This window comes from Trachemys scripta, chromosome 6 (assembly GCF_013100865.1).
Source record: "Trachemys scripta elegans isolate TJP31775 chromosome 6, CAS_Tse_1.0, whole genome shotgun sequence".
In the NCBI taxonomy this organism is placed as follows: Eukaryota; Metazoa; Chordata; order Testudines; family Emydidae; genus Trachemys; species Trachemys scripta.
The window spans coordinates 43,103,375-43,126,123 of NC_048303.1; the positions used below are offsets into that span (position 1 = coordinate 43,103,375).

A 22,749-nucleotide genomic window follows, 5' to 3' on the forward strand; every position below is an offset into this window, starting at 1 on the left:
TAGAAAACCAACTACATAGTTACCTTTATCAACCAGATTTGTAGTCTTGAAAAATATCTAGTTTGACAAGAGCCATTTTCTATAAAACCATGTTGACTTGTGTTAACTATATACTGTCCTTTAATTCTTTGATAGAGTCCGATATCAGCCATTCCATTATTTTGCTTGGGACCAATGACAGGCTAACTAGTGTATATATTTTCCAAGTTAGCCTGTTTTCCCTTTAAAATATTGGCTCATCAGTGCGCTGGAAGTTCCCCAGTTTATTTATTATACATTAACTGTCCAGAGAAATCTTTAGTCAACTCCTCTAGAACTCCTTGGTGCAAGTATTCAGATTGCTGTTTTAAAAGCCTGTTACTGTAGTTTTGTTTAATGTCCTTAATTATTGCCTTAATAAAAAATATTTCATTGTCATGAGACTCATCTATCATCCAGCTTTGTTCCAAATCTAGAACAGATATTGCAGACTTCTGCACTGACAATTTTACCATCTCCATTTAGTAACTGACTTATCCCAGTGTAGGGATTTCTTTTTGATCTCAATGTATTAAGAAATTCCCTAACCTGACTGACCATAGATATTTTATCAATATCTTTAGCCTCCCTTTTCAGTTGTCTACACTTCTTAATTTCTACATTATAGTCAATGCCATCAACCTCCCCTTCCCCACTTATATATAATTACTGTTTTCACCTTCCCTTTTAGCCAAGATTATTTTTTATTCTATTTTTAAATAGCCATAGGAGCACTCTTGTGACTGAAGAGTTATGGCCTTTTGAATATCAAGTGTTCCTAAACAACTTCCACTTTTCCCCCACACTTCTGGTTAAAATTTTTGCTCTCAGTCAATTTTTATAATTATTTTTAGTTTTGGGAAACTAGCCATTTTAAAAGCAACAGATTGGAAAATTAAATCAATTCAAGTTGAACAATGACCAAGAAATTCTGTTTGAATTGAGTGCTTCACTTAAAGGATGAGGAAACTCTAAACTGTTAAATATATAATTAGATATTAGAAGTGGACTACACTTTTTAGGACTGCTAGTGCCATCCACCAGGCAGTGCAAAGTTGTTCCTTGTAGTCAATTGTGTAGTGATTCATCTAGTCTCCTTCAGAGATCCAAGCAACAAGGGCTTGTTTGGGTGAATTCTCTATACATTAAATGAAAGTTACATAAAAAAATCTCATAACAATTTGAAATCTATCATTTTAAGTTAGATTTAGACATTTATGTAGAATAGTCTTTAGGCCCCATTTAAATCAATGGGAATTTTGCCATTGACTTCAGAAAGGCCAGGATTTCACTCAGTCTCCATCACGTGGTTTCTCCTGAACATTAATACACTATGGATTAAGTCAGCATTATAAATGTTCTAACTTGTAGGTGTAAATAAGTTAACAGGAAGTCAGAACAAAGCATTTAAATCTTATGAAAAAGTGTACAGTAAATATTGTGAAATATTTTGTTTGTAGAGACCGGGTAGGTCAAAGCTGGGATTTACACACTAACAGGAAAAACTAGAAGTGATGGTGGTGTACTTTATAGTACTGAAATTTATCCATTTGATTTTTAAATCTTATGTAATAACAGTGTATGTCAGGGGTGGACAACCTCCGGCCTGGATCCAGCCCACTGCTTAATGTAATCTGGCTTGCGGCAAGTCTCTGTGCTGCGGACTGGAAGGCCCAAGCCTGGGCGCTGCCTCCCCCTCCCCCCGGCAACTCCCGGGCAGAGGGGTGATCAGAGAAGTTCTGCATGCTACCCCTGCCCCCAGCGCCGGCTCCGCAGCTCCCATTGGCAGGGAACCTTGTACCCCCTGGCCGCCCCTCCGCCTCAGGGCCAGACATGCTGGCCACTTCCAGGAGCGGCACGGAGCCAGGGCAGTCAAGGAGCCTGCCTTAGCCCCGCTGCACTGCTGACTGGGAGCTGCCTCAGGTAAGCGCCACCTGGCCGGGGCCCACACCCCAAACCCCATCCCAGGTCGGAACCCCTGCTGCACCCTAACTCCCTCCCAGGCCCTGCACCCCTACCTGCACCACAACCACCTGCCTCACTTCAACCCCACCTGCCTCACTTCAACCCCCCCTGCACCCTAACTCCCTCTCAGACCCCAGACCCCAACCCCCTGATCCAGCCCAGAGCCCGCTCCCGCACCCTGAACCCCTCATTTCTGGCCCCACCTCAGAGCCATGGGGAAGCCCCGAGCCTCTGCTCTTCCCCGTGGAGCTGTATGGGGCCCGTGACTGATTTTTTTTCTGTAGGTCAGTGGCCCCGGATAGAAAAAAGGTTCCCCACCCCTGCTGTATGTCAACTGCACCACCAAGACTCGTTATATAAAGTAGTCAGCGTGACACTGGTAGACCAGCTGCCAGCTCTTGCCAAAGATGTAGGCATTAGCTGAGCACTGACAAATTTATAGCTGGAAACCAGACCAGGTCACCTGTACGTTAGTATTGTTCAAGGCAGGTGTTGTTATATGGAAGTGTTTAGACTCTAAAAAAATGCTTGTAAGTTGCTGCATGTGTAATCCACACACCTTCTGGGTGTGGTGTTGTCCCCCATCTAGTGGCACCAAGACCACAGAGAGAGAGAGAGAGAGAGAGAGAGAGAAAATGAGTCTGCTTTACATCCTTAGCTAACAGCCAGTTGGCTTTTAGCTCATGCGGTAGAGGCTCATGCTTTAATTTCCAGAGGTCCCAGGTTCAATTCCGATGATCAGTGTCTGTCAGTGTTACACATGCATGAAACTTACTTTTAAAGTCTGTATCCCGAGCTATAAAGTTTTGCTTTATAACTGTAAAAATGCCTGCTCTGAACCTGTTAACCCAGGAAGGACTGGTTCCCCTGCCCATCAAGGAGGACTGTCAAGACTAATGGAACATTGTGAAACATCGTGATGCAAAGACTCTTACACCCCTGAAGGTGCTACATGCAAGAAAGCGCATCCCATCAGTTTGAATTGTGGATGAATATTCTTCCTCTCTTTGCTTTTTGGACTGTCACAGGGCTGAAGCTAGGAAATAAAAGCAGAGATCCCCAGGATCAACCTAGGTTAGCCCTAAAAGACATTCAGTGTTGATGGATTACTACATCTCTCTGGCACCTTTTGGAACCATAGGCTGTAACTCATGTGTGTATATATGTTGCCTGCTTTAACCTGTAAATAACTTATTTGTTTTCCCTAGTTTATAAATCTTTAGTTTACTACAGGATAGGCTACAAGCATTGTCTTTGGTGTGAGAGCTAAGATATAAATGGACCTTGGATAAGTGCTGGTCCCTTGGGACTAGGAGCAACCTGAATATTTTGTGATCTTTGGTGTAAGTGACCATTTATCACGAAGTCCAGCTTGCCTGGGTGACAAGATAGTCCCCTGGGGCATTCCAGTCTGTCTGTGACTCCATCGTAAGACTTTTATTGCACTCCAGGAGTTCACATTTGTTACTAGGTTGGTGAAATCTAATTATAGAGCAAAGCACCAGTTTGGGGTGTCTGCCCTGCTTTTTGACAGTCTATCCTGAGGTTGGTGCACTCACTCAAGAGCCACTCCAAACAGTGTGACAGTCAGGATACCCCGATATCATCTGCTTTTTTTAATTCACTCTCGAAAATGAATATTTGCTGGATCTAGTAATTCCACAGAACTTCATTGTCTGTCCATCCATCCTTTTAAGCCTTTGTCATGTTCAAAAAAGTATTATTAAAAATTGTTGTGCCCACTGTATTTATAACTATCCACTGGATGAATGCTCTCCCTCTTTAAATGTAGTCATTTACCAGTAAAATAATAATCACATGAAAGTTATCAGTGTTCATCTGTTGCTTTGGGAAAAAAGATAATGAGAGGTTTCAGGTCACAGTGGACTTATCAGCTTTGTAAAACCATTGAAGAGAATGGGACGTTTCCTACCTGATAATTTTCTCTGTTAGCAGCTTTTCTCCTCACTCATTCATGGGCTACTGGCCCCCACCTGTGGAATTCAAAGGTGGTCCAGTGTTGTTGCCAGAGGCTCCAGGACTAACTTCCGCCCATCAGGAGAGTTCTTCCAGAACTGTAGAAACATTCCAGCAACTAATCATTAGCATTAAGACAACTTGATCTAACTTATTACTATTAAATTAACTTTAAGACATTATGTCTAAGTGTCCCTTGACAGAAAAATTTCAGTTTATATTCTGGTCGTTTACCAGACTAATAGGGTGGGTTGAATTCCGAGACAAGCTGCTAACAGAAATTAAATGATCAAGTAAGAAATTTCTCATTCTATTATGCAGCTTCTCTCCTCATTCATTACTCATGGGAAGTAGTGAGCAGTGAATCCTCAAACTAGGGAGGGGAAGGATAAGTAGAGATTAAATTATTCTAGTAGAATAATGGGCAGGAATGGAAGTTCCCCCATATAGAGAGTAAAAGCTTTATAAATGAAGCAGTAATGTGGGCACCAACCCAGTAGCACCTGCTCACCAAAAGATACCATTGAAGAGGGACGGAAATTTATTTTGCAAGTCTTCCTCAGATGAGGTCAATACTTCTCCCTCAGTGCCTCTGGGGACTTCTGTGAATAGTTTCCCAGATACCTAGCATGCAGAATTTTTCATCTCTTATCTGCAGCAACCTTGATGTCCTAAGGCCTTGGCATTTTGCATAGAATGAGATGAACAAAATACAAATTGACATAAGTACTTGATATGCTTGAGATATAGCTTTAGAGCTCTAGGAATGCCCATTTATGCCACAACCTCCCAAGGATTAGAACAAAATGATGGGAGAACTATTTGCCAAAAACTGTGGAAAGAGGAGCTTACCTTGAACAGAGAGGTTTCTGGAGCTATAAAAATAACCTTTTCTGTTTGACAAAGGAAGTGTGTGGTTCTTGTACGACCATAGGAACTACTTCCATAACATGCCAGTTGGAGGTAAAGGCAACTAGAAAGGCCAGCCACAGGGTTATCTAATTTGTCATCGTGATTAAACTTGGCACCCAGTACTCTACTGGAGGACCTAATGTGTCTGTCTGTAAAGAGCTGTTCTGACTGGTACCCATGTTTTCTAGGGTGTTTGGTTGTAGGACTCAACCATTTCTCCTGGAGAAACCCATATGTAACTGAGATCACCAGACCTTTGGGATTATAATGACATAGCATCTGGAGGTTAGGGCTCTTGGGCTGGGCACTACACAAACAAAAGAGGCAGTCCCTGCCCCAAAGAGCTTTTGGTTTTCCTTCACACCAGAAATGTAAATTTGACTAGATCAATGAACAAAATATCCTGGTTGAGTTGTGTCCGGATACCAAGCTGTATCAGAAGTTATGGAGAATTCATGCTGAACTACACTTCTCTTCTGATATCCAGGCTGTTAACTGTAAGTGTTCCCAGTCCAAATGAAGGAGTCCCTCTCTCAAGAGGTCTGGTGTTTTCTGTAAGTGTAACGTGGGCTTCTTAGCCATATAACAAGTCCAGAGGGGGCCAGTGGAGAACTAGGAGAACCAAAACTCTCCCTTTTCTTTATCCTTTAAGTGAACTGTATTGAAAGATAGCAGAGTCTTCTCTAGCCAAGACATTATTTCCATTGTTACAGAGAAACTTTGACCTGTGGTTACTCCCTGGTTTTGGAAGGGATATAAAAACCACTCATGCCTCAAATCATAAGTCAAGTCAACTTCTAACAGGAGGTAGAAGACTTCCTCCGTGAGTACTGTAACTGCCCACTACATGATTTCTTGTACCTTCTACTGCTGCAACTGGTACTATTCACAGTCACAGAGAGGATACTGGATTACATGGACAACTAGTTCAATCCCCTTTGACCACGTTTGCGGGTTTTGCTTGTTTTCCCTGATAGAGGTATTGAAATGAACTAAAAGGATGTGTACAGAGAGATTTTGGAAATTTGTCTTCCAAGGATGCTTGCATCCATAGTGAGCATGCAAGGGTCTAGCGTGAAAGTTGGGCTGGCTTTCAATATGTTGTTTGTACTTACCTGCCCACAAAGGGGCAGTTGAATGTTATATGAGAATGACAACTAATTTTGCATTGTGTCAAGTGCATGATCTTATGTCATCAGAAGAAATTTCAGCCACTCAGGGTCTGAATCTGATGCATAGCACCAGCAATTCTAGACATTGTAAATAATTGGTTACTGATGACCCCATAGGAAATAATTGATGCAATGAAGTTTTGGGTCTTTGCAAATCTTTACTGCTATGGTTGCATTGAGATCAAAAGCTCCTCTTGATTCTGAAGAACTGGTGGCGATGTATCTTTTCCAGCACCTGTATTTATGAATGTGTCTGTTTCTCCAGAAGGGGTATGATTGGCATGTTGTATGTGCATAGTTATAGGTGCACAACATGCAACCAGACACTTACAGTTCTAGGTGCGGAGGCTAGACCAGAAGAAGTCTTGTACAGGAGTTGTGAACTCCCATACACAAATGCTCTTTTTGTCTGTGTCATGCTGAGGATTTTGTTGATTTTGAGGAAAATTCATCTTGATTTCCTTGGGAAGCTTCTGCTCCAGATTTCTCCCTCTGCCAGAGTAATAATCCCTTCATGGGTACCCTTGTGTGACATGGGAAGCCCATCAATGTTAACTGGTAGAGGGCATATCATACCATACCTTTCATTAGGCCTGACACACACATCACCCAAACTCACTGTTGTCAGTATTTGTAGCTAACAGTTGTCATATAAGATGTATACAAATTGGTAAGATGCTGGTATTAATATTATTGCGTGCTGTATGTACTGGCAGTGTATAAAGATTATAGACAGGTGCTGGAAATATGTTCCTAAAATGTGTTTGGCAGGCAGTGCCTAAGCCCAGCCTATCCTAGACAATTTTGCCAGGTTGACTATGTCTCCAGTGAAAATTAAACAAGACCAAAGTCAATGAAAAGGATATTTACATGCAAGGTAAACAAAGCCATCAAACAAGTAAGCAAGTAGAGGACCCACTTCAGTATGTTGATGTGGGGAGGAAATGGTGATAGGAATGACAACTCTGGATCCTTTCAGGGCTCCTCCCCTCTCCACCTAGGTCTGTTGCAGGATTTACTCCCTGAGCAAGCTGGATAGCTTCCTCCTCATCCTTAGACTCTTTCCTTGAAAGCTCAGGAACTCCTGATCAGATTTTTCTGCATTGGCACTAAGGCTCCTTGGGGCAGGCTGGGAACCCAACATGCTGGTTTGACTCTGAGCTTCGTATCCTGGCAGTGCAAGGGTTAGCTGGCTGGGAACAGGCAGGGCATAATTCACCCTCTTAGAGCCTCATGTAGGGAACATTGTCTAGATTTAAGCCAGGTATTTGCAGGATAGATCTGCTATACCGGAGTGGGGGACAGAGTAGTCCTGCAGGGAGTGGCTGTAGTGGCAGATCCAGGTGGTTGAAGCCACAACACTGCTATTTACCTGATCCAGGGGAGAAGGAGGCGAAGTTGCCACTACACAAAAACGAATAACGATAAAAGCTTTTAAAATCAAAACGATTGGGAGAAACTGAACTGTCAAACTGGTTTCACTGCCAGAGGCAGAAAATCTGGTTGCCTGAACTGAAGGGCAGAGTTTAGTCCTAGAGGCTCCAGCAACAACACTGGACAACTTCCAAATGCCACAGGTGGAGGGTATTAGCCCATGAGTAATGAATGGGGAGAGAAGTTGGGCCACAGAATTCTCTCTCACCATGTGGACTGTTACAGTAATAAAGGGTGAAAATGATTTAGAAACCAAACCAGCATAATTAAGTAACATTTATTTTACATAGAACAATCTCCAAAGAATACATTTAAAAACTGATTTTATTGCATTTATTTACTGATTTTATTTATTTTCGTACAAAAGACAGACAGGCGCAACTTAAGTATTCAAATACCTCAAGTAATTAAAAAAAAACCCAAAAACCTACCGATCAATATTCAGCTTGCCCCTTAAATTAAAAGGCTGTGAGTAGAAAGTTTTACTTACCCGAGACAGTAGTGCATTTTTATTTAGTAGGAATAAATCACAAAATATATTTTGTACAAGTAAATGTTATTGTAACTTTATAATTACCTACAAAATTTTATTTCAAATTGCACAGGTGTTTGCTTTACAATTGACAACTGCCAAAAAACAGGCTTAGCATTTAACTATTTGCCAAAAATATCCCTTAGAAACAAATTAGGATTTCTTTCAGAGAATACTTCAAAAGTCTAATAACTATATTATGTAACTTGGATCATTTAAAAATATAAATGTTTTCATAGGAAGAAGTGTCTATATTTAGGTCATTGAACTAAATTTATTTTCTGCCTACTTTAAAAACCAGCCCTCCCCTCTGGCCCCGAAATAGCTGAGTGTCACTAAATAATGACATACTTTCCAATCAAAGTTCCAACACCACAGTGAAATCTGGAAATGTTTAAATTAATCTATTTTCTAATTTACTACTGCAGTATCAAATGATGAAAAAGGCACGTAAGTATATTCTTCTGAACAGTTTGGTCTTTTTTTGACATCAAAAACAATGTCCAATGATAGCAACCGCAAACAAATGTTTAAAAGCAAAAATACTGAACAGACATTCCTACTGATTTGATGCAAAGTCCACAATATCTGCCATCTTCATTTGCCATAGAATTTCTTGTTCAACAGGAATATGAGCAGGTTTACATTCACTTTAGCTTTATCAAACATTTTCATTACAGCTACACCTTCATACTGCATCTGAAGCAAATCCTACAGTTAAGAAAAAAAAAGTTAGCCTTGGCTTGGGTTCACACTTTAGGATTCCCAATTTGAAAAATAAAAACAATTGTGGTATTTATTTACAAGTCTAGAGCCTCAAGCTCTAGATGCTTCACAGCTGAAGTGACATTTAGTAACTAATTTTTGACACACTTACTGTACTGTCATACATATAAACTAAAATTATCCCCCTCTGCATACCCAATCTCAGCCTGATCTTAATATCCTACCTCAGTAACACTGTTACATTCCACCCATTATACTATACTGCTCCAATAGTTTATGAAAAATCAGAAAGGGTAGATTTTTAGCTTAAATACAAGTTTATTTAGGTCCAATAAAGCAAATTTAAACTTTACCTGGAAATGGAGTTCCACTTTTTCCATCTGAACACCCAAGAATTTTGCTTTGATTTCAAAGTCACCCATTTCTTCACCAGGTGTGATATCAAACATAACATTTTTAAACCTTAAAAAAAAATTGGATGTATAAATGTATGCCACACAATTTCACATGATCAAGAAACAATAGAGAAAGCCATGAAAACAAGATTTGTACTAAAAGCACTAGTATTTTCCTAAACACAGTATGCACTCATGACAAGTACATAATTTGAAACCATAGATATTACTACTGCGCCTGTGCCCAACAGTAGCAGAATCTAGGAGACTGCAGGGCAGTTTCTGGTTTGGAACAGAAATCAGTAGCGCAGAGTTGGGTATTTTCTTAGGCTATATTTACACTCTGTGCTTTACAGTATAGGAATACAAGCATATGATACCAGCAGAGTGCTCCTGGTGTGAATTCAGGAACCCTGGCAAAGCTGTGCTTTGTACTCGTATACTAAAACCACCTCCCATAAGTAGAACAAGCATACCAGTAAAGGAACAGTTTTGGTAGTACAACTGCTTCTACAATAGGGGCTTCTGCTAGCATAGCTGTATCAGTAAGGGATCACACACCCCTGACTAACAATGCTATGCCAGCCGAAGTCTGCAGTGTAGACATGGCTATAGGGTAATTTATTTACAAAATGTACACACAAGTTCTGTTTCCTTAAAGGGAAGAGGTAACAAATGGCACACAGGCAGCAACCTGTATTGTAGAGTCCCGTTCCTCTGTCCCCAGAAGCTTCTGTCTCAAAACCTCAGTCTCTCTCCAGGATCCCATACAAATCTAACTGCTTAACAAAATTGTGCCCACTGCCCTTTACCTCCCTCTGTCCCTGTTAGTGTCCCCTTCCTGAACTGATCTCTCGTCTCTGATCTGTTCAGCTTTTTAAGAGCCTAAGCAGCTTGGACTACTGCTGATCTTTAACTTAGTATGTGTAATATGAAGTAGAGCCAAGAACACATTTCATCTTTAGGGAAAAGGTCTTTTTAGCTTTATGTACCAGGACACTTGGGTCCTAGCGTATCAGGTGGCTATCAGTGAGGCTCTGAAAATGCATGAGTCTTTGAAGTCCCTTCTGAGAGTGGCCTCTATCTTTCCATCTACCAGGGCATTTGATAAGATATCCTTCCCTTAGGAAGAGATGCTAAGACACCATGTCCTTTGCCAGGGATATTACTGCTACATCAGCCTCAGGGGAGCTAGAAAACATTGTTAAGGTGCTAGAACCAGGTAGAATTTCAGGACTTAAATAGCCTTTTCCCCTTTTGTTGGGTGTTTGCCACTCCTTCCCCAATTACTTCACTGGAGCAACGTAGTAGGGAGATGGAAAGTTCTCTGTTTTGGATGAGTAATAGCTGTCCTTAGTTTTAGCTTAGTAAGGCTTTCTCTGGCTACATCTTGATGGTGTCTTCAACCTTCCTCTCCATGGTTTCAAACATGCCTGAAGGAAAGAACTTCTCATGCTGCTTTAAGTTTGGGTTTTTCACAAAGCCAGGAGTTCTCCAAACAAAGCTCCTTCTTTGGAAGAGAAACTGGAGCTCATGGAAGATGAAGATCTAGGGTACTCTGTCCTTTGTATTTTCTGGTGTTTGGCTTCTTTAAAAATATATATATTCATTTTGCCTTTGGGAATGAAGTTTCATTCGGATTGGGGGCCCACTCTCCCATTGCACTTGGGGCTTTTGATGTGTAGCTCATGTGAAGGGAAGGAGGGAGGGTTGAGCTTTTGCGCTTCTCATCCTTGAATAGGTTATTAGAAAGGAAATGCAAAGAAGCATCCTCCTAAGGGACTGGATTCTCCTCTTTAAAGAAGGCTAGTTGGAAAATATACCAGACTCCTTGCTCTTGACAATAACTCACTTAAGTGAACGGGAAGGAACTCTGGAATTTTTTTTTTAAATAGACCGGACCAGTTGATTGTGAGAGGTGTTAAATTAATGAGCCCCCCCTCAATTTCCATCAAAGAATCCCTGATTAGTACCATGGGGGCTCTAACAAGCCTCACCACCAATGTGAACTGACCCATCCTTGCTGAAATGTCTCTAGAGGAGTCTTGACTAGTGCGTGAAGAAGAATGCAGGGACCTCAACATGTCATTGAAATGCTGCATAGTTTTCTTTAGAAGAACAAAGGTCCATGAACCTTTGAAAAGTGTGACAGAGCTGTCTTTTCTATAGCTTCTGAAAAAGGTCTCCTCACACATGAAGCACTCCTTGATTTTCAGTTTGTTCAGTATGATAGAACTCCGCAGGTTGTCCTGTTTTGGAGGGCGGGAATGACAAAAAACACCCTGAAAATTTTTTGGTCCTCTAAGGGAGAAAGCATGAGAGAAAGGGGAGATATTTTGCTTGCAGGTGTCCCAGAGTTATGAAACCTAGGATATTGGATAATGCAGAAGACTTCAACAACCAATTCTGTTTGCACTGCCAAAAGCAGAGAATCTGGGATAAGGGTGGAAGGAAGCACAGAGAAGTCACGTGTGACCTCTCTCTGGTATTTGCAGGAAGAGAGCTGAAGCCCAAGTGTCTCAGGAGGAGGGAGAAGTCAGGATTCAGAAGCTTCAAAACTGAATTATTTTCACTAATGGCAATTTCAGCATAATGCCTGCTTTACTCAAAAGTTTATTAAAGTGATTGCTCAGTGGATGAAAAGGCAATAGCTGCTCAGCAAGTCAGCTGTATCAGCACTTATTAAATTACTTTAAATGGAACATCTAGAAGTTTGCTATAATGTTGCAATAATATGGTGCCTATTCTTAAAAAAGAAAGTAATTAAGTAGCAAACTACAAAGACAACAGGGAGAAAGTTAATTAGGATATGCAACTGTAATTTCCCTTCCTAATGTATAAAAATCTCTACAGTAATGTGAGGAAAGAAGAATGCTGACATTTCTGAACTTTTACCAAAACAATGATTAGTTAAAGAGTTGTCAATTTCCTTGGTTCTGAGCAGGTTTAACATCATACTCACTGGTTGGTTTGAAGATCTTCAATTTCTAGAATGACACCTTTTTCATGTAGTCTTGCTGCTGTGTACTTTAGTGATGTGTGCTTAAGTTTTTTGCTTCCCTTCTCTTCTACTTTTCCATCTAATTTAATTGACCTCCGAGAATTTCTGTAGAAGAGAAAAGTTTGTGGTTAATCCACCACCAAACACATTTCTCCTTCAGACTTATTTCTTTCCTCTTCTCCATAGTTCTTAGCAAAGGAACGGCTAACAAAGAGTTTAGTTCTTCCTTCACTCCTGTGTGTTCTTCTGAAGGCTCTCGTTAACTGTAACCAACTTTCACATAAAAAAATAAAAATTTAACAATAGAAAGAAACAAACTGGAGGAAAAAAGAAAAGGAACAGATCTGAGCATTACTGGAATTACTATTAGACAGAAAAAACAGGAGACATTTTGTCTGAATAATCTACATATTTTTGTAAAGATTTTCAGCTGCTGAAAACTTAAATTTTAGCAGCTAGTTATATTTAACTTATAGTAAGATGTAAAGTGATAGAAGTGACAGATTTTCTTTCTTTTAAAAACAAAAAAACCCGAAGTCCTTCTCCCTTAAAGAACCCACAACTTATGTCAATAAAACTTTACATTGTGTACTCTTAGTTGTGGCTTTATCTCAAGAGTAATGCAGTAATCCAGGAGTGAGTTATGCAGATCATCCCAGACAAGTGTCAAATACTTGCATCACAAAGCATATTTTAGCAAAGAAATATTTTAAAAAGTTAGTACTATTCTATATCCCTCCACCTTCAAGCAAGTTGCCTCAGAGTGAGAAGGAAAATAATAGTGATGCCCCAATGCAATGTTGCACATGGAGCTTGCACATGCGTACTCCCACTGGTAAACTCCAATTAAACTTTCCAATTTAAGACCAATAAATTGAAAACATACCTGTCAGACTTTTTTTTTTTTTTTTTTTTTTAATATAAAGGCTTTTTAAAAGGAGGCTTCAAAGAAATTTATTATCACTGTCTCCTTTTCGCTGTGAAGTTATTCAACAGTTAGTGACAACTCTGGTTCACTTTTTACATGTGAATTATACTGAAATTTTCAAATAAAAGGTGAAGCCCTCCACTTACATCAATGGCATTTGGAACTCTCTTTAGACATTAAAAAGAAATCTTTCAACTCACTTTCTTGTTAAGTTGTCTAAACAGGTTTTTATATAGGTGTTGTAATAATTTACTTGATCTTCATAAAATGCTGTCTTGGATTGAAGTGCAGACAGAGTCTGTTGGAGTTTCACTAATTCAGCTTTTCGATGATGTCGGTATCTTCTTTGATTTCGGATGTCCTAAGGTAAAAAGTTTTCAATTGAATTGTTTTATTGAATAATAAATTGATTTGAATTTTTAAAATAAAGTTATTTCCTCACAAACCACCATCAAAATCTGTTCAATACTTCTATGACTGAATAGTAACTTATTGCTCACTCATTTACTGGGGAAAAACATGAATTATAATATTGCACTTGCTCATATTTCCCAGAAGTGGTTTTTTTAAAGTGCAGATACAAATCCTATGAGTACAAAGAATAGCATTTAGTTGTGCCAAATGGATAATGACATCCCTAACCCATTTATGTGCAATTTAGTCATCTGCTTATAAAAGCATATTTCTTTTATCATTTATAATTATTTCTGCCTATTATGCTGAAGAGAGAGTCCATGTTTCAGCAAATAAACCATTATTCGATGACCATTGACTTATTTGAGGACCCAAAGAAGTCAAGAAAACTAGTTAAGAAAATCTATAAAACCTTTATTTTGAATGGTATGTTATTTCTTCCAATACACTGATGCTACAGGTAGAGACTTAGTCAGCTTCTTCACTCCAGTGTATATAATTTACAAACAGTGGTGAGGACCAAGTAAATAGGTCAGATTTTAAGAATCAGACAAATATTTGGGATAGGGTGAAAAGCCATTGACAGTTCTAACTCCGTTCTAGGACACTGCAGAATATAAAGGACTTATCTATTCATGTGATGATTATTTTTAGGTCTTTAAAACACAATAAAAACTGTTACTTATAATAACTGTGGTTCTTCAAGATGTTGTAGTTAGTGTGGATCCCACTGTAGATGCGCATGTCTCTTGTGTGTACAATTGGAGTCTTGATTAGCAGTGCCTGAGGCCACACATGTTCTGTGCTTCCTCATGCTCCCATGCAAGGGCATAAAGGGCAGAACAGCCACAATCTTCCTCAGGGCCCCACAAGCAAAAGGCTGGGTTGCTAAGGACTCAAAGCTGAGTTTGAGAGCTGGTCATAGGACCCACACGGACTACATCTTGAAAAAAAAGACTATTACTCACCTTTGCATAGAATTACAGGGTTAGAAGGGACCACAAGGGCCATTTTTTCATTTGTGGGCCCCTAAACATTTTTGAATGGAGGGGCAGACCCTTTTGGGCATTTTAGCCAGTCTGCAGACCTCTGGGGCCCACGGACCACAGGTTGAAAACCCCTGTTCTATAGTAATGACAACTTTCTGTGGATTCCTTAGAGATAGCCTGCAGAGGGGTCCATGGACCACAGGTTGAGAACCACTGATCTAGTTTACCCCCCTAACAACATGCAGGATTTCTCATCACTGTTCTTCAATATATATTGCATAGGTCCATTATACTGTAGATGTACATGCACTGGTGCTGGAGTGTTTTCCCCAGCAGTATCCATAAAGGCCCCACCCACTGCTAAACTCTTCATGCTCCAAAGCCAGGATATAAAGGCTGAAGCATCAGGGAAGGAAGGTGGGTTGTATAATGGACATATGCAACACATCTCAAAGAACAACAGTTATGAGAAGGTGAGTAACCATTTTGTCTTCTGAGTGCTTACATATGTCCATTATACTATTGGCAACTCCCAAGCTGATACTCCAGGAGGCAGGGCACAAAGTCTCATTGGAAGAGGGTCTGTAGGACCACTTTCCCAACATTTGCATTCTCCTGTGATGCAGCAGACTGAGTTATGCCTGGCAAATGTATAACTACAAAAGACCACTTTGCTGCTCTACAGAGGTCCATAACTGGGACATGTGCCACAAATGCTGCTGAGGTCGAACGAGCTCTGGTCTAGTGCACTGAGAGTTTGTCAGGAGACATTACTCCTTTGGCAGCACAACACATTGTAATGCAGCTGGTGATCTATTTTTGAGAGCCTGTGAGAGTTGTCATCGGGTGGCCTCTCATACATTCCGCATAAGATGAAAAACTGGAAAGACACCCCCAAAAAGGCTTTGTCCTACCTAGCTAAAAAACACCAATGTGCGAATGTCCATGGTTTGGAGCTGCTCTTCCTCCTTATGGATACGCAATTTTGGGAAGAAACCTGGTAGGCAGGTAGACTAATTCAACTTAAAATTGGACACCATCTTCAAGAGGAATCTGTGGTGTCGTCTCAGCTGAACCTTGTCTTTGTAGAACACTGTAGGGTGGATTCATGACCAATGCACTCAGATCTCCCACCCTACTGGAAGAGATAATGGCTGCTAAGGTGATTACCTTTGCTGCCAGGTGTATAAACAAGCACAATGGTAAAGGCTCAAAAGGAGGGTCCATAAGCACAGACACCATCAGATTTAAAGCCAGGAAAATGTTGCGGCTCTGACAAACATTCACACCATTCAGGAACCTGGTAGTGATTGGGTGAGCAAAGACCGTCTTTCCATCTATGTGAGGCTGAAATGCTGAGATGACCACTAGAGACACCCTAATAGAGCTAAGAGCTAGCCCTGACTCCTTAAGGAGCAAAAGATAGTCCAGAATTGATTAAATCTTCATCTGAGTCAGGGCCACATTACCAGAGGCTGCTGAGATGGAAAAAACATTTTCATTAACTCAACTAAATAGCTTTTTTGGATGGCTTTCTGCTATTAAGGAGCACATTCTAGACTGCAACTGAGCAATGTGCCTTTTCTGCATTCAACCATGCCGTAAGGTGCAGCACTTACAAGTCTGGGTGCAGCATCCACCCATGGCTGTGTGTCAGGAGGTCTCAGGTTACTGGCAATGAAGGTTTATGAGTGAACAATTTGCAGAGGTTTGAATACCATGTCTGTCTCAGCCAGGCTGGAGTTATAAGAATAATACTGCCCTGATCTTGATTGAGCTTGAGAATGACCCTGGGAATAAGGGGTATTGGCAGGTAAGCACAGAGGAGCTCTTTGTTTCTCAGAAACAGGAAAGCGTCTGATATTGACCCTGGGCTGTGATCCACCCTAGAACAGAAGAAGGAATACTTCCTGTTCCTTCGAGTTGCAAACAGATGTATGGAGAGAACACACCAATTAGAATGCTTGTGTTGAGCGACCATTAGTGTTTCAAATTGAAAGACTTGCCCAGGCTAATTGCCAGGCCAGCCTGGCAGGTGTGATGCGTTGAGATTGACAAAGTTCTGAATGCACCAGTTCCACAACTTGACTGCCTCCTAACAGAGGCTGTCTGACATGGCACCCCCATGCTTGTTCACATAAAACACTGCTGTGGTGGCGCTGAAAAGTCTTGCCCTAAATGTGCATCAGGAACTACCAATATTCACAGAATACTGCATGTAATTTGCGGACATTTATGTGTAACCTAGATGCACTCCCCAACCCACAGTTGAGCCATCCATTACCAAAGTCATGATAGGGCTAGGGAGAAAGAAAAGAACTCCCCTGCACAGGGAGTCTTGGCTTATGGCAGTACTTTGTCGGGGATGCACACCAGCTTGTCTGGATGATGAATCTGAGGGCAATAAACTGACTTGAGCCATGCCTGAAAATCTCTCCGGTACAGCCTGGCATTAGGGGTGGACCTATGTGAATGCTGCCATATCACTTAAAAGTCTGAGGATGGTCATTGAGGAGCCCACAGAGTTCCCATATAGTATGAAATCTGGAATAAGGCAGGAAAGCCTGGCTGAGGTCAAATCCAAGACTGCCCTGATGAATGCAGAAGCAATAAAGTTGACTTTTCATTGTTCAATTTCAGGCCTAGGACATTGAAGAGACCCAGGATCTGAAGGACCATGGCCCTGAGATCCGTGGCAAGCATCACCATCCTGAAACTGAGGCGGTGGATGTATTTGTTCTGTTTACTCAGGTCTAGGATAGGACAAAGACCACCTTTCCTCTGCAGAAGAAGAAAATATGGGGAGCAGAAGCCTTTTCCCCTGAACTCTTGTGATACCTCTTCTATGGGTCCTAGATGAAGCAACAAGGCCATCTGGTTGCAATGTTAATGTGACAAGGGTCCCCTGCAACTTCCTTTATGTCATCTTTCAGTTCCTCCCTACTGTCCTGTAGGAGCTTGGTTAGGAAGAACTTCATCCTTCATGTAATACAGTTATATTTTGTGAATAGGGCCTGATAGTTCATTATATGGAGCTGTACTGAAGCAAAGGAATAAAACTTGCACCTGAACAGATTCCATTTCTTAGAGTCTTCCTCTTTTGGGGTGCCCTTTGTAGTTCTGGATTTGTGTAGAATACCAGTTTCACCAGGAACCCTGGGTTAGGTTAGCCATAAGGAATTCACAACCTTGGCATGATGCTTGGTACCTTTTCTCAATCCTCTTGAATGTAGCAGGAAGAGCGGCCAAGGTCTACCCAAAGTCCCTTCACCAGCTAGTCTATATTGTTGTTAATGAGGAAGCCAATCCTGGTAGAGGTTGAGAAGTTCAGGATGTCAGAGTTTATGGGACTTTTCCCAGATTACTGAGGTTGTGATGTCCAGGGTCTGTGGGATTGGGATTGAAAGGTCCTACAACACTTTAAAGTCCAGTGCTAACGTTGTGGCTAGTGTTACTGCTTCATCTAGTGACAATGATGACTTCTGATGGAGAAAGAGGTTGATGGGGTTCTTCCTGTGTAGCCTCAACCTGTTTGTGGAGGTTATGTGTCTCTGGCATGGAAGGCCTGGCCATTGCTGCCACTGGGAAGTGAGATCTCTTCTTTTGTGATACATGAGAAGGGGATCTGCTCTGAGACATGCACACTGTACAGGCGTTGGCTGGGCTGAGGTTGATGAACCCAGTGCCACTCGTGTTTTGCCTATGATAGGGAGCCACTGGGAACCTCCGGCACCTTCTGTGAGGTTCTCCCCCTTCTTGACATTGTGAATCAATGGCTCAGGGACAGCAACAAGGAATATATTTCCTCCAGTGGGGGTGCCATAGTGTACGTGACATCAGTGCCCGGGGAGATGATGTCTATAGTTGTCTCTGTGTGGAGGATGTCTCAGATGTGGATATCTACTCCTCTACCACTATGTACGTCAGCACTGTGACGAGTTCAACAGTGTGTTTGTAAGGCACGCAATGCCACCTATGCCAAGATCACTCCTTCCCTGTGCTACACTAGTACCTCCCACGCTTGAAGCAACAGAGAACTTGGAGGATTTGTCTCTAGAAGGCTAGTATTTTGGTCCTTCCTTCCGAGGCACTCACTGGTTTCAGTCTTGCTACCACAGGTGGTAAGAGGGAACTGCGGGAGGGTTGCGACCGCATAAGAGCTCAAGGTAGTACATGGTCCACACAGAGCCTGAAGGATGCTGCTATTCAAAGACTCCAACTGTACATGAGGCACATGGACTCCTACAGTGGGTTCTGCATCAGTTCATACTCAAAGGATAAAACTAGATTACTCTCTTAAAAGTATCCATCTCTCAGCCTTGCATATTAAATTATGTTGATTTAAAAAAACAAAACTAAAAGAGTGTCAAAGTGCCCTAACACAAATTAACAATTAAAAAATGTCAGCAACTTTAAAATGATCAATTCAGTCTGGGCTCAGCCAGCTACCTACAAAAAACTTCACACCTATTTGTCTAGGAAGCATTCCCTACACCTACTTCAAAAGCCCTCGTAAACAGATGTCTTCTGCGGCAGGCCTGGAAGGTCATCGGAGCTGGACTATTTCAGAAAAGGGAGGGAGCAAGTTCCGGGATCTCACAGAGGATGCCCTGCCAGATGCCCCTTACCACACCTCTTGTAACAAGGAGGTTGCAGCTTCAGCACAACCTTCTGATTACAACTGTGGCAGCATGGGAGAGAGGCAATCCCTCAGTTACAGTATTAGAAAACGTATCTGGCTATGTATATTTGCAATCAACCAACCTTTTACCTTTTCAAAAAAGTGTTTCTCTCATGACAATAGCTAATGCAAATGAATATATTTTCACATTAACTACACTAAAAGGGCAATACGAGCAAGAATGGGGATTCTGATTTGGGTCAAGGTGGTTGGTTGCTACAAGTTTAACTCTTTATTGAGATAATGGAGAAAAACACCCTCCTTTACGGGTTTTCATCATTGCTGCAGCTATTTTGTCTTATGTCAAAGGTATGTAAGGAAATCCTTTTTCTGACTGCTATTTTTATTTGGTTTCTTAACTTTTAAGCTCTGTAAAGATGAAACCAGTGATTACTCAAAACATTGTGCTTTGAAAAATTTGTTTAATTTTAAATGGAAAAAAGTACCTTACCCTCTCGCATTAGCACGTGCCATTTGTGATGTATGTTTATTGATACCAATAAAAGAGCGACATATAAATATTCATAGTATTGGAGATTGTCAGTTACTCTTCATCACTTATGTAGTGTGGATAATAGAGGAAAAGTGCACACCCTTGTACATTATTCAGCTCAAGCAATCATGTATTTAAGTATTTTAGCAACTAAATTTATTTCCTCACTTATTTTGAGGAATTTCTTTCAAACTGAGATGGAATCATTATTTGCATACTAAGGTGACTCAGTTTGGTATTCTGCACGAGGATGTTTATCACATGTACATGTGCATATGGTGAAAGGGTAGGTGCATTTTTAGAAAACTTAAAAGAAAACAGCACATTCCAATTACCTTAGCAATCTCATTGATGATTTCTTGGTACTTATTTGCTGAAGACACTAATCCAGCCTGTTCCAATGTGCGAAGATTTCTTTGTATTTTCCTTTTTTTTTGTTCTATTGGTAGCTGCCCATCTTCAAGCATAGACTGACTGTGCTTCATTTTCTCAGGAGTTTTGGAATCTAAGATAGCACGTTTCTCTACCACTTTTAAGTGCTCGGATTCCTGGACAAAATATGGAAAAAAACAGTTGCTTACCTGTTCATAACAAATATATATATAAAAAAAGTGTCCAGATGCTCTCACCTCTATGTAAAAGAGATAACTGAGAACTCAGAACAAGACTGTGTAAAATAAATGCTATGTTTATATCCATGTTGACTAAACTCTTAGCATGCCTCTTGAAGGCACCTTAAAGTAAGTCCATTATTAAGGCTATATTTTAATCACGGGTATTTTTAATAAAGGTCATGGGTAGTAAACAAAAATTCACAGCCGGTGACCTGCCCATGACTTGTACTATATACCCCTAACTAAAATGAGGGCTGGGGGGGCGGGGCGCGTCCGGAGGTGCCATAGGAGTGGCCCGGGACACCCACTGGTGCTGGGAGAGGAGAGCTGGGTGGAAGTGCGCAGCCCAGGACCCCCACGGGTGGTGGGGGAAGGGTGCCAGGCAGCAGCTCACGGCTCAGGACCCTCGCTGGTGCAGGAGGTGGGGAAGAAAGAGGATTGGCAGGGCTGACAGGCTCCCTACCCAGCTCTACATGTCCATGCAGCTCCTAGGGGGAGTGAAGGCCAAGGTGGCTCCCCACACTGCCCCTGCCACAAGCTTTGGCTCCACAGCTCCCATTGGCCGGGAACCACAGCCAATAAGAGCTGCGAGGGCAGCGCCTGCAAACATGGACAGAGCCCCCAGATGCCTCCACCTAGGAGTTGCAGGGACATGCCAGATACTTCTGGGGAGCCCCCCCTCCGGTAAGCACTGCCCTGCACCCCAATCCCTGCCCCAAGCCCTGAGCCCCCTCCCACAGCCAGTGCTGCCGGCCCAGGTACTGCCTGGTCTGCTGGGGCAGCCCCGAAGTCAGCCACACCAGTCACTGCAGAAGTCATGGAATCTGTTACGGACACAGCACATTATCCATTATTAATGAATTAGTAAATTTGTTAGCTGGGACATAGAAAATGTGTTTGAACTGCAGTCCCACGGACTGATCCAAAACCCATTCAAATCAGTGGAAAGTCTCTTATGGACTTCAACAGGCTCTGTATCAGGGCCCACAGTCCTTAAAAGTGCCCTCCCCCCATTTTTTTTGTTTTAAAAGATAACATTTTGGCTTTTCTTGACATCACTGATATAGCTTGTGCATCCACTAAATATTTCACGCTGCAACAGTTGAGAGAAGTCTGCAGAAGACAAGAGATTCCCACGCAATTCCCATACCAAGGAAGGCGACAGGCAGTTTCCCCACATGGTTGTTTGTTTATATTGCATAAGCAAAGAAGCTAAATGGGAAAATGCTTGAAATTAAGATCCTAGTTTTTTTCTCATGAAATATGTAATAAGATAACTTACATTGGTGCATTTGATGGTATAAAAATCAAAGACTACAGACACTTTCATAAACTATGTTAAAAATAATTTCATGGATACATGACAGTACAACTTCAATCAAAAAGATCAACATTTTCAATTAGGAATAAGCCCTGTGATCTAAATGGGACTTTTTAGTAAGACCCGTGAAATAAAATAGCTATCTCTGAAGTTTAAAACTGCATATTAATTTCTGATTTTAATTCCAAGTTATCTACATGAAAGAAAAAAAGGAACCAAAATAAAAAAAACTGATTTCCTGATAGATCTGAAGAATTTTTAAAAATATGTATTTTCATTTTATGATTTGTTAGGTTAAAAAAAGAATATATTTCTCCATTGTTAATGGTCAGAGAAATTTGTTACCTATTTTAAATACAGGACAAGGTATTAAGATATATTATATGAAGAGGAGAACATTTACCTGTTGTGCAGAAGCTGGTGTTTCTAAGATTTCTAAGAGTGTATCTCCTGGTTGTGTTCGTATCACATCAACTACAAGTCTTTTTGTCCTTTTCAGAGAAATAAACAATGGATATTATAAAACAGCTGTCATAGGAAGCATTTAGTTTTCTCATTTGTGACTCAGTTAAAAAATTAAAAGATCACACACACACACACACACACACACACACACACAGTGTTGATATTTTTTCAAAGGTATTTTAGATTTCAGAGCTTCTATTAACAGCAGTATTAAACTAAATAATGGATTTTTGATATGTGCATATTTTTGTACCAAAGTTTATAGGCTTCTGTTCCCTTTATTATTTGGGAGATTCAATCATCATGGTGATAGATGCTATAATAAGAATCTAGATAGCACAGGTTCATTTGTATCACTTAACTTAGGACTGAAAGTGAGAGATGGAAACACAGATCTTTCCAAAGTCTGACATATGCATAAATCTTTTATGAGCCACCTGGATTTATACTGAATATTTAGAAACCGACATTTGCTGAACTTCAGAAACAACATACAAATTAATAATGTTTATTACTGTGTACTGCTTAAAGAAAGAGGCATCTCTAGGAGCAGAGAACATGCATCATTTTCTTACGAGAAAAAAAAAATTCTAAACAAAAAGGAAATTGCTATGTCCTGATATTTAAAGTGGTGTTTTTTTGTGGTTGGCAGTGGTGAGCTGGAGCCGGTTCGCAGGAACCGGTTGTTAAATTTAGAAGCCCTTTTAGAACT

General features: G+C 40.9%; 1 protein-coding gene across 2 annotated transcripts in view; it reads right to left on the bottom strand.

Moving 5' to 3' along the window:
- Nucleotides 1-7,752: 7,752 nt before the first annotated feature.
- Nucleotides 7,753-22,749, bottom strand: part of IQGAP2 (IQ motif containing GTPase activating protein 2) — a 238,682-nt gene continuing 223,685 nt past the window's right edge. Inside the window, exons 33-38 of one of the 2 annotated variants that reach the window (XM_034774640.1) lie at nt 21,976-22,063; nt 19,973-20,185; nt 13,261-13,421; nt 12,094-12,237; nt 9,090-9,198; nt 7,753-8,721 (exon numbers count right to left, since the gene is read on the bottom strand). In XM_034774640.1, the coding sequence (XP_034630531.1) occupies nt 8,608-8,721; nt 9,090-9,198; nt 12,094-12,237; nt 13,261-13,421; nt 19,973-20,185; nt 21,976-22,063 (829 nt within the window). In that variant the 3' untranslated portion in view covers nt 7,753-8,607. The remainder of the gene's footprint in view (nt 8,722-9,089; nt 9,199-12,093; nt 12,238-13,260; nt 13,422-19,972; nt 20,186-21,975; nt 22,064-22,749) is intronic. The other variant, XM_034774641.1, reaches the window with a different exon arrangement.